This window comes from Parus major, chromosome 11 (assembly GCF_001522545.3).
Source record: "Parus major isolate Abel chromosome 11, Parus_major1.1, whole genome shotgun sequence".
NCBI classification, from domain to species: Eukaryota; Metazoa; Chordata; class Aves; order Passeriformes; family Paridae; genus Parus; species Parus major.
The window spans coordinates 16971724-16983848 of NC_031780.1; the positions used below are offsets into that span (position 1 = coordinate 16971724).

Genomic DNA, 12125 nt, shown 5'->3' on the forward strand with positions numbered 1-12125 from the left:
ATGTTTGGTTTCTATTTCTGTATAAAGGTACTAACACAAGCTGTTGTTTCAATAGTTTTATACATACCCTCTGTCACAGACCATAAACCACTTGCCAGAAGCTGAGTCAAAGTCAAGTTTCAATTCCAAACACAATAAAAAGCTAAAAAGCAGTTTACTGTTTAAATTACCATAAGAGGAACTGAAGGTTTTTAAGAACCAAATCTATCCAAATTACATGGGCTGATTGTTGCCACTACATTCAGAATCCATAGAATTGGGGTCAGCAACACAGAAGTGTTGGTATCTCTTAGGAGGCAAATCTATAAACACCAAAAAGCTCCATCCTTATTTATCATGATCAAGACAAATACAGGCCAAGAGAGTTCTGCATAGAGAATCTCAGGGATATTTATTTGTTCTTTTGCTTTATTCACCAGTCCTCAGGCTGGGCTTGCAGGAAGTACTGAAACCATCTGTTTATTTTTAGAACACAATCCAGGCTCACCAAATACCAACACACACATCCAGCACACAGAACATTAACTCACTGAGCATTCGACCTGCTCTGCTTCTGTTCAGCCCAGAAACAAATGGAGAATAAAATCATAATCACTTTCAGCATGCAGTGATGGATGAGGAGGAGATGTGCCAAACAGGAGTAGTTTGAAAGCGAGAGAATTACCATAATCTAATGTAAGGCAGGTAGATGCTTGTTGGAAGATTGTATTCAGAACAGTTATCAATGGCATACTGTCAAGTGGAGAGATGGATGACGTGGTTCATGGGGTTTGTTCTGCTTCTAGAATCATTCAATATTTCCTGAAAGCCAAAAGGCAGGGAGAACTTATCAAGCCTTTCAGATGACACAAAGTTGGGAGCCATTGCAAGTACAGGAAGAACAGGATTAGAGTTCAAAACAATTTTCAGAATTTGAAGAGTCTAAAATAGCAGGATGCAACTCAATTTGGCAAGTAAAAAGCATTTTGTGTGAGGGAAACAATTAACTTCCCAATTACAATAGAGCAGATGACTCACAAGACAGAAGAGAATGTGGAGTCAAAATGAGCTGAATGTGAGACAACAGCAATTTGCTGATAAAAGTGCTCAAGCATTTCCTGCTATATTAGTTAGTATGTTATGTGGAAGAAGTGTGGAATAATCTTTCCAGTGCATTCACACAGGTAAGGCTGCAGCTGGTACAGCGTGTCCAGTGTTGAAAAATATTGATTTATATAGTCAGGGAAGTAAAAGGAAAGCCCTTACAGCCAAATATGTAAAGATTACTGGGAACTACTCTCCTTTTCCACTGGGGATAAGAGAAGAAATAATGGGCCTAAAGTACAACCCCAAAATGGGTTTCAGCTGCCCCAAGAGAGACTTCAGTTGAACATCAGGGGAACACTGACAGAATTTGCAGTGTTCCCATTCCCACAAGGTTTTAAGAATTTATAAGTCAACCCTCTGCCAAGAACTGGAAGATCTCATCTTTTTTGGGGCCAATGGCATTCACTGCACTCTCACTCAAGGTTCCTTCCCTCCATAATGTCAAAGGCAAGGTTTTGCCTCCTCGTAGCCTGAATTAATTCCCAAACCTTACTGCTATGAAAACACCCACAGACACGTGGTACAACCCCTGAACATGCACCCCCCAGAATTTCCCTACACATCCTCTCCCTCAGGCTGCAAAGATCAGGAAACAGCTTAGAAGGTAAAGAAGTCAAGAAGCAAAGTATTCCTTCCAAGGATGAAACCTCCAAATATTGAAGCACCTATATTTTTTTTTGCCTGAGTTGCTTTTCCCAAACAGCCATGGGTGTCCCACTGCTCAAGAGCAAATAAAGCAGCTGCAGAAGGGGATTTACTTTTGCAGTGGTCCTGGCTGCACACACTGAGCAATTTGCACAATCTGCCTCACAACTTGAATCAGTTAAAATGCACCCCTAGGGACTACATTCAAAAACCTATTTGGAAGAATAACCACTGTCTCACTTGGAAAAAGTCCAGGGGAAAGGAAGCAAAGTGGAAGAGGCTGTAGCTCATGAAAAGAAAAGCAAAAAATGCAACAGAAATAAGGACCAGGCTTTTACTTTAGTCTCCATTTTTTTAAGGATCTCTTTATGATAATGCTATAAAACTATACATAATAATAATTGAGCACATGGAACAAAACCAAGCAAGCACTATGCAAAATTGAAACCTGGCCCCAAAGAGCTTTGCTCAAGCATCCCATTCATCTCACACAATTTGGTGAAGACTTCCTGCTATTTCCACTTGCATGCTTTGATACTTTGGAACTTTCCCTACTTCATTTTGCAAGAGCTAAGTAATTGCTTTGATCTTCCTTCTGTGCTAGAATCTTGGTGGAGATTCTTATTAAATGTAACTGTCATTTAGGACCCAAACTTGTGAAAATCAATCTTGCAATTTCTTCAGAGCCATGAGTGGCATTCTTTATATTCCCATGAAGCACAGAGACCTCAGTGATGTTCCAGCAGCCCATGAAAAAGTTTTACTTGGAGATCTGTGGAAAACCTGTGCCATAGTTCTTAAAAAATGAGTAGATCACAACCACCTTTGCTCCAAGTTTATAAAAACGTAGTATTTGATGATGTGATACAGGAATACCGATCCACTATTTTTAATCTTATTTACCTTTATTATAATCTCCTTAATAAGAATTATCATCAAATATTCTAATTTCTTGTTTCATTTCTAAGCAAGACAGGAAAAATATCTGCAATCTCTAGCAAGGCTGCCTAACATTCTATAAAAGTTATTAATTACAGGAGTTGTATGAACTACATTCAGATCTAGATTTATTTCAAAACAAAGACATTAAACAGTAAAAATAATGACTAGCTGAAGAATCAAATGCTATATTACATTTTATATTTCTGTGACATTTTTGTATGTTTAGTAGAGAATCTAATAATGTTCTTATTTTATTCTAATGCAAATTTTTAGAAAGTGTATGGGAAGATGGCATTTTTTTTGTTAAACAAAGAGCTCAAGGTTGAATACAGTTTTATTAATTCAGGTTTTTTAACCCAGGGTTTATTTTATTTCCTTTTTCAGCCCATATTGCTACAATTTTTGCAGTTTCTGCTCTTGTTTTCATTCTGAAATAGACCCTGCAAGTTTCTTACTGCATGTGAAATTACCTGCCTCTCACGATGTGCATTCTGCTAGAAGTATATCCTATGGAACATGACTGGATAACACATATTATAATGTTGCCTTTTTAATTCAGAAGAACTTGTCTCTGGGTTTTAGAGGATGGGTTCAAAGCTTTAAGCTTACTTACCAGCCCTTCCCTTTTCCCTGGGACCCTTTCAGTGGCACGGTGAAAGGATCACTCTCTCACCAGCTGAGAACAAATTCAGTAAATAAACATTTGGTACTACATTTACGACCTCATTCCCTTAGGATTTCATTTGTTGCAATCTAATAGCTGTGATTACACCAGACACTTTACAGAAAGTAGCCTTGGATTCTTTTTCAGGTGCTTTCCAGCTCCAGCTGTGTAGTTCAAATTCCTCTCTCTAATTCAGGCCCTTGAAGCACATTATTTAGATATGTTGCCCGTTTTCCTACTCAGCATGAAGAACAGTCAAGTTCAAACTACCTCACGAGCTTTCTAAAATGATAGAGCTATTGCTCTGAAACGTGTGGTACGAGCTTTTTTTGTTACTGCTATTATTTGATAAACTCAAGAAGCAGAAATCTCTTCTTTCCAAATGCCAATCTGCCTCAATCTTAAGCCACTCATCTTTACCAGCTGCAGACCAGCAGAACTGTTTTCAAATGTCAAAATGCAGTGATTTTGTACTTATTTTATTAATCAGCAAGGACAGCTCTTGGTGCTACTGAAGGGCCCAGGCCTAAATACCTGATCCATAATATCTGCACTTTATACTTGTAGCTAACAAGCCGGAGCCGCGGGACTGACTCAGCTCAGCTCCGGCTCTGTGTCAGCCCAGCCCTCTCCTAATGGGCTGTCACCAAGACAACTCACAGGGCCACCAAACACCTCAATACAAACACCTTGACACATCTCCTTGCCTTGCACAGACTATTTAGTACACAAAGACACGAAAAGCTTCTCAGCAGTGTGAGAACAGACTCTGTTTCCAGCCTCGTGCCCGAGCGCTGATGCGCTCCAGGAATCCCTGCGTGCGCTGCAGCCTCAGCGCTGCCCTGGGGATGGATGCTGCTCCCTGGGCTCCATGGGCCTGGAGGCTGCTGCACACACCTGCTCTCTTCCAGGGAAAGGTGTTCCTGCCATGGCAGGGCTGGAATGATGTGAGCTTTAAGGTCCCATCCAACCCACACTGCTCTGATCCTGTGATGCTACAATTCTGTGAAAAGGAGTTTCTACACCCCACTTGCTAAAGCAGAACACCCACCCATCCCAGTTCATGCTCCTTTTTATTCTTTCAGTTAGGAGTTTACTTAACTTTAAAGCTGCAGTAACTGGCACAGCCATGGCAGCAGCAGTAGTCAATAAAATGAGCTGGAAAGCAGCAGCTCAATCCTCGCTCTGACTCATGTCGAACGAGTACTTTCTCTACACTAATCCCACGAGGGTTTAGATCTAAAGTATTTAGAAGCTGAACTATTTAGGAAGGCTCTGTTGAACACGAATGAGTTCTGTTCCTAGCAGCTCATTACTTTCCCTTTACAGTAGTAGATTCCTTCTGTACCAAAACTGTTTCCTATTTCTCTCCAGCTTAAAGTGCTTCCTTGTCACTGTATCATGACTAATTACAAAAACAGTCCCCATGTCTCTCTTTTATTAACACCTCTCAAATATTTGTGCAGAGATTTCATATCCTTCTTTAATCACCTCTGATCCAGTTTATCCAAATTTAGTTCAATCCATCTTTCATTATAAGTAATATTCTCCTGACCTTAGCTACCCTCCTTTGAACTTTCTCAGTATCTCAGCAGTGATTTTTTATGATGACAGCTCTCATCAGCCCCACACACAATATTCTGAGGGCACCTTGTATCATTGGTGGGCATTAACAACTAGATAGAAGAAATAGCCTGAACACCACAAATGTATCTGTAACTGAAAAGGTGCTGGTTTATACCCTTTCCTCCCTTCCTTGTTTTCATTCTGCTGGACTCTTTTTATAAGGTCTAAATGGAGGCATGACTTCAAATTAAAATAAAATATTCAAACCTGGCTTCTGTTGAGTGAGGTTTTCATTCCTCCTAGGCCTGTTCATTTATGCTGTGATTTCAGGGATTCAACACTGTGGACCAGAGAGGGCTGCACACTAAATTAAAAACTCTGCTGTTTAAACCTGTGCTCTTCCAACTGAAAGTTAAAGCAGGTACAGGGAAAAAAACCCACAATTATTCACTCTCCAAATAAATATCCACATTCTATTAGGAGAGACTTCAGTTTTCTGAGTCTGCTGACTCTTCCATCCATCTCAGTTGTACCTCCTTGAGCCTTGGCTTGGTACCAAATGCCCACATCCAAGACTGCAGTGCTTAGAAGCTGTTCTTTTCCAGCCAGACTAAGGGCTCATGCTCCACTAATCCCATGTGCTTCCCAGTGCAGTAAGGCTTTGCTATAATTTGCCTTATTCATGTAACTATATTTCAGGTATGTGTAGGAGTGACATTATTTAAGTTCATGTGAAATGTAAATAAGTCAGACACAGCTGAAAATGTATTTCCTCTGCCATCCCTGTATTGTAGAACACAGTGTCACTTCATATTACTTTTCATTATGATAATCTTACTTTAAAGCTGACAGTCATGATTTAATATCCTTGAAAAAGCTTAAAAGTGAGAAGTGTACTCCAGCTACTTTTAGCAGTCTTAAGGAACCCCCTTTCCCAGCTTTTGGATTGTCATCATTTGGATTATGAGAGAATCCATACAACTTGTGTACCTTTATAAATAAAACACACTAGGCAGGGAGCCTGGCATCAGTTACTGAGATGGAACCATAATGATATAAGGAATATATTTCAGCCCACCATGAGTTCTGTTACTAATCTGATGCCATCACATTGTAAGTTTTGTCTCTCATAGAAAAATCTGAATCTGTATCTTTGTCATGTATAAATTATATCCACCCTCTATTCAAGAAACCAGTGGTCATAAGAAAATTCACCTACAAAAAGTGAAAAATATGCAGAACAAGCCATCAAAACAAGCATTTACCCTAAGCTGCATTCAGAGCACTGAGTGTAAAATAACTTCCGAATTACCTCCTTTTATGTGTCTATAACTCTTACAGAAGAACTTGCAGACTAGAACTGCAGCAATATATGCATTTTTCATCTCAGGTAATGGAAAATTATTGTTTTATGGGTCACTCACCAGCACTTGTTTCTCTGTGCCCAGCATTATAGAATTGTTTCAGTGAGGAGGCAGAGTAATGTCAGTTCCAGCTGAGAGTGATTCACACAAGGGCCACATCCTGCTCCTCCAAGCCAGAGAGTAAGCAACTGCTTCCCTCACATTTCCCCTCAGGTGTGACAACCCTTCCTTAGCACAAAGCCACGTCCTACCCCTTTGCTGTCTCTTTTTGTTCTGGGGATGACAGAGGCAGAGGAATCAGGAGGTATGGGTTGGGTAATTCCTCATGGATCCCTCTCCACATGTCAAAACCAAGCATTAAAACCAAGCAGGAAGGTGAGACAATCCTTACTCTGAGCCAGGAGATTAAAAAATTACAGACAGTACTGCCCTGGTGTTGGCAGCTGTACAGATCTACATTTATTCTTGGTTTCTAAGAAAGATAATAAAAGGCCAGTCATCTAGAAAAACAGTAAATAGATCAGCTCTCAAGAGCTATTCCTTTTGATAACACCTGATACACTCCTATGAACGACCGAAAATATTTACATTCTGAAGTGGATCACTCTCACACAGCCCATTTCTTAAAATGCTGATTCCACTTAGGGGAAGACACAATACCTGTGTTCAGAAACAATTCTGTTTCTAATTAACTGAAAAAGCTTTCAACTTATCAGGGTGTTAATGAAATGTAACCACAGAGAAAATGCAGCTATACACATCCACATTCCCTCTCACACCCCCAAAATATCCCAAACAACCCTCAAACCCGAAAATATTTATCACATTTGGAGGATCATCTTCAGGTTTGCTTTGTTTGGAGTGAAAAACTACTATACCTGCTTTGCTTTAATTTGTACACTGTCACAACAGTATCCAAACACCTTCCCACATGAAAACCTCCCCTGAGGGTCCTGAGGACTACAAGATAATGTGTTTTCCTGGCTTAGTTACTGAGAATTGTGATGTTTCATGATGTGGCTCACGTTACAAAGATTGGACAAATATGAAGAAAGCAACATCTGCACGCTTCGTGTTTGCTTTGGACATTTTGGTTTATAAGAATCTTTTTCACACTGTATATGTGGCTGCAGTTTCTACATAACTACCTGCATCTGGTTTGGTTAATGATTAAAATGTTATGTATATTTCTATTTTATATACCCTGAACAAACAAATGTGTGCAGTTTGGTGAGAGCAGGATGGTGATTCCACTACAGATGAAGGGCACTACACAGAGGTGGCAAAGAAACAGGGAACAGCCTCAGCACAGAAACTCAGCCACTTGTAGTGAAAAGAACATAATTGATGTCCTCCACAGATCTAGAAAAATGAAGGATCTGAAACCATTTATTCACTCAGAAGCAGCTCCATAAGATGAAGCCACTTAGGGACTGTGGCCAGAGTTGAATTCTTTGTCAATAAATTCCCCTTAGACACTAACATGTCATTTTCATGGTAACTGAACTGCTCTGCAAGGGAATATTTGTAGCTGGAAATGAAGGGAGGAGGGGGGAATTAAGGCCAGTGAAACAGGAGAAAAACTCCTGATTTTCAGGTTCACCAAGAAGCTTTGGAGCTCTCTCTGCTTTCATGATAACAGGAATCACTTTCCTAGGTGAGGAATAGTTATTTCCTTGGATTGAGCATTAGGGTTTAATGCAATACAAACAAGAAAACAAAGTAAAATGAAGTATTTTTTTAACATTTGGAATATTTCTTTCAGGCCATTTTTCTGTGAAATAAAATCTGTGTAGGTGGAGAATGCACTTCTCAGCTCCTTCAGGAAAGATGATGTGCTCCCATGCTAAGGCACTAACTTCCCCTAGCAGAAACTCAGAAAAACCCTACAGTCAATTCCCCTCTAATTAAGACAGCTCACACAAGTCACTATTGCATGCAATAATTTGTAATATTAAAGAAACCAAACAGTGTATTTAGATATTTGATGGCCAGAGGTCTGTTCAGAGTTATATTTCCACTTGATTGTGACAAATGAGCCACAGGAGCTAAGGGCCTTCAGTAATAAACACTCTCTTCACACACTTATTTTTGGAACAAACTGCTCTTTTTTCCATTGTACTGTGCTAGAATTTTTCTCTGTAAAACTCTGTTTTACATGCAGGGTAAAAATAAAAGGCTGAATTACATTCCAGAGATCCCTTTCACATTTAGGATGGCTGTCCTTCAACCAGAAAAACCCACTTTGGGCTAATCCATTAATATTTACTGATGCAGACTATTTACATAAAGTCCCATCAAGTTAGGGCATTTCTAGGAATGGGAAATAATTTTCCATGCAATTTCATCAGAAAAATTTCAAGAAATTCCAGCTTTTAAAGATTACAGGAGTACTGTGTTTAATGTTAGTGAGAAAACTTAGTTCACTTAATCTACAAAAATTATCCTTTAATAATTTCTCTGAGCATTTTTTTATAGTTTTGTTACTCTGCACAAAGGCGAGAATTTTTGCTACTGTTTTACTGCTTTACAGCTGTATAAATTCAGGCATTTGTTTGTAAGTTGTAAAAGGAGTTTTAGTTTTGTTTAGGAGATCACAGCTGCTTCACTCACAGCGATTAAAAAGGATTTCTAGTAACAAGTGACAGAATATTATCATATCATCATATTATTATAATCATAATATTAGAAATATTATCAAATCACCTTAAAACTTGCTTTTTAGACATAACTAAATGAATTTTATGTATGGACAACCGCTGTACAGAAAACAAGAGGGAATGGATTTATTGGCACTTCTTGGAAATGACTTTCAAGACTACAAAACCACAGAGAAATAAAATCACCTTAAATGCATGCTAATAAAACTTCACACCAACACTCACAATTGATGCTCTTTCTCTCCCCACATTGATCCAACCAATCAAGAAAGAAAAAGAACTTTGAATGAAAACACAAAATATATTCACTGAAATTCCCGAGCTGACCTGTACTTCAGCTGGGAATGTTACAGACTCATATTGAACAACACATTGTGTTCCTCACACCCCTCAGGCCAAGCCCTGCATTCCCTCACCAGTTCTGTCACACAGCTCCTCCTCTGCCTTCAGCTGCTCCAGAAACTTCTGCAGCATTGCCATCTCACCCCCATTACCATTAATCCCTATTTTTCCTGGTTTTCCCCAGGATCAGACTCTGAGGAACACAAGTGAGACCCAAGTTACACCTGGGGGATGGAGGCAGGGGATGGTCACCTCTGCATATATAAATAAACATAACCAGAGAATTACTCCAGGCTGGAAAAAGCCTGTAAGACATCGAGGCCAAGCATTCCCCAGCACTGCCAAGCCCACCCTGCCCATGGCCCCACACAGCTATAACCCCACCCCTGCTTTCAACCCTTTCCATGAAGAAATTCATCCAAATCCCCAGTCTAAGCCTCCCCTGGAGCAGCCTGAGGTGATTTCCTGAGCCAGGGGTTGCTATTCAGAGTCACCTACCTGTATGGGGCTCAATAGAAAAGTAAGGCTGTCCTTCCAGAATGCTATAAACCAGCTTGGCACTGTTTCCATACACTGGATCATCTGCATCTGTAGCTGTTACTTTAGTAACAAAGGTGCCTAAATAGAAAGAATACACACAATTAACGTTTACACTCGCTAGGAATTTGCATATCTTATTCAAAAACTAATTTGAAACAAAAATTCATTTCCTTGTGAGCTGTATAACAATAACAAAAGAAGGAAAAATATCAGTAACAAGTTAAAATATTACTTGTGGAACAGAAACAAAACATTTTCCTTCAAGCTGCTATGTGCCAGCAGCCTGAATTTCTGGGTAGAATAAAAGCCCTTTTAGTATCTGTATTATTTAAAGTTTCTTTGTAGAATGCATTTAAAGCTACCTGATACATCTGTGTAGACTTCAGCATTTGCAAAGGAAAGATATCAAAGTGATACAAAACACAAGGTTAATAATACAGAATAATATGTTGCATTTAAGACCTGCAAACTCACATTTGAAAGAACTTTGCCAAGTTACAGAGACCAGATAGAAAAACAATAATAAAAAGGGTTCTTTTTTCTTCCCTTGGCTTGCAGCCATGATAATGATTTGATGTGGCCACAGTGACAGAGTTGGGACAACAGCAATTGTCTCTGAAATGAGTCTCTGCCACTCAGGGGGCCATTGTTCAGCCAGAGTTATAAATTCCATACTCTGACAGAAAATAAATAGAAAAAAAAAAATAAGGAAATTACCCTTTTTATTTCTTAGACAACATAGCACTTGCCATTTCTGTAAGAAGCAAAATGGAATGAAATTCAGTTGGTTGCATTAAGGTTGCTGCAGAGAGGTTTTTTTTGGCTGACATAAAAGTATGATGGCATTAATTAGGTTGACAATAGAGACAATATCTACAGAGGGAGAGAAAGCAAGAGAAGGAGAAAGGTTAAAGGCTGAATTACGTTCAGAAAGGAAAATAATTACAGCACCCACCAAAAACCTCCAATTCTGGATATGTCAATAAAAATAGCCTCTGGTTCCTTCTCAGCCTTGGTGTGCTGTGAATCTTGATCCCTTCAGGACAGCAGAGCAAAGGGAAGGAGATCCCTTTGGCACAGCCTTGGTCCTTGTCCTGTGCTCCCTTTTCCTCTCTCCCTGCAGTTTTGTGGGTTACAGCACATGGAAATTATTTAGAGAAATGTTTGCATATCTAGATATAATTTGCATGTGACCCATTTCACTCTTTCCTACCTGGCCACTTCAAACAGCAGATGTGGGGCTAGGGTTTGGGAGGGCAGGATTTGGGAGAGTGGAGAACACCTCTCTTGGGGAGCACAAGCTCTGCAGAGACTGAAGTAGGTTTGCTACGTGGAACTGATGGGATAATTCCTAGTGAAGGGAATGTGGGTTGCAGAAATACATCTCACTGGAGAAAAAAATAGCTTTGGCTGGTATTGGCCATTTATCTTTTGTGTAAATTTACCCATTCTTACAGGAGAGAATATCAGCAAAGGGAGGCAGAGGAGAAGTGTCCCCTCAGCACCTCTCCTGGGCTCAGCAGGGGCCAGAGGAGTCCTGCAGCTGGTGCACATCCCGTGGAAAAGGAATATTATGTCACATCTCTCTCTGACAGATGCTTGCTGAGCCTGTTTTATAAATATGCAAACTGTTCATGTTTTGAAGCTTAACTGTATTTGATGTTGAAAGGTGATCTCATACCTAACCTTTAACAGAATCTTTTCTAACCTGTCATGGGGCCTGAGAAATGGGCTTTATCCTCAACTTGGTGCTTAGTTTGTAAGGAATTAACATCAGAAATGTATTGTCTGCCCCATGACAACAACCAGACAGTGACAGACAACTCCTGGCTGCTCTGAGTGGAAATGATAAAGAGGACAGGTGACACACCTGGTGCCCAGCCCCAAGGCAAGTTCAGCAGCTTCAGCCTGCAGGTGACATCCTCAATGCCCTCCTTCAATAAATAGAGAGGGGAAGAGGGGAGCAGCCCTGGGGCACACTCAGAAGCCATGGCAGAAAACGGAGAACAGCAGCAAGGGGGTTTGCAGGAAGCTCGAGTGTGGGTTTTGCAGGAAGAGAGGGACAAAAGTCCCCTTTGTGGCTTGGCCACAGGAGTTACAGGGCTTGAGAAGCCTCAGCTGATGGGAATGTGTTGAAGTCCTGTTGGCTCATCTGTACTCACACCCACTGCCAGGGCTCTGTGTTGCTGTTCCCACAGCCAGCCATCCCCCAGCCCAGCTGTACCTCCCCTCTCTGGAAATCCCAGCACATCCCAGCACATCCCAACACATCCCAGAGCACATCCCAGCACATCCCAGCACATCCCAGCACATCCC

At 40.4% G+C, this 12125-nt stretch overlaps 1 protein-coding gene across 1 annotated transcript in view; it reads right to left on the bottom strand.

Moving 5' to 3' along the window:
* Positions 1-12125, bottom strand: part of CDH8 (cadherin 8) — a 150770-nt gene that overhangs the window by 69003 nt on the left and 69642 nt on the right. The window contains exon 5 of the mRNA XM_033517205.1: positions 9768-9887. Within this exon, the coding sequence (XP_033373096.1) occupies positions 9768-9887 (120 nt within the window). The remainder of the gene's footprint in view (positions 1-9767; positions 9888-12125) is intronic.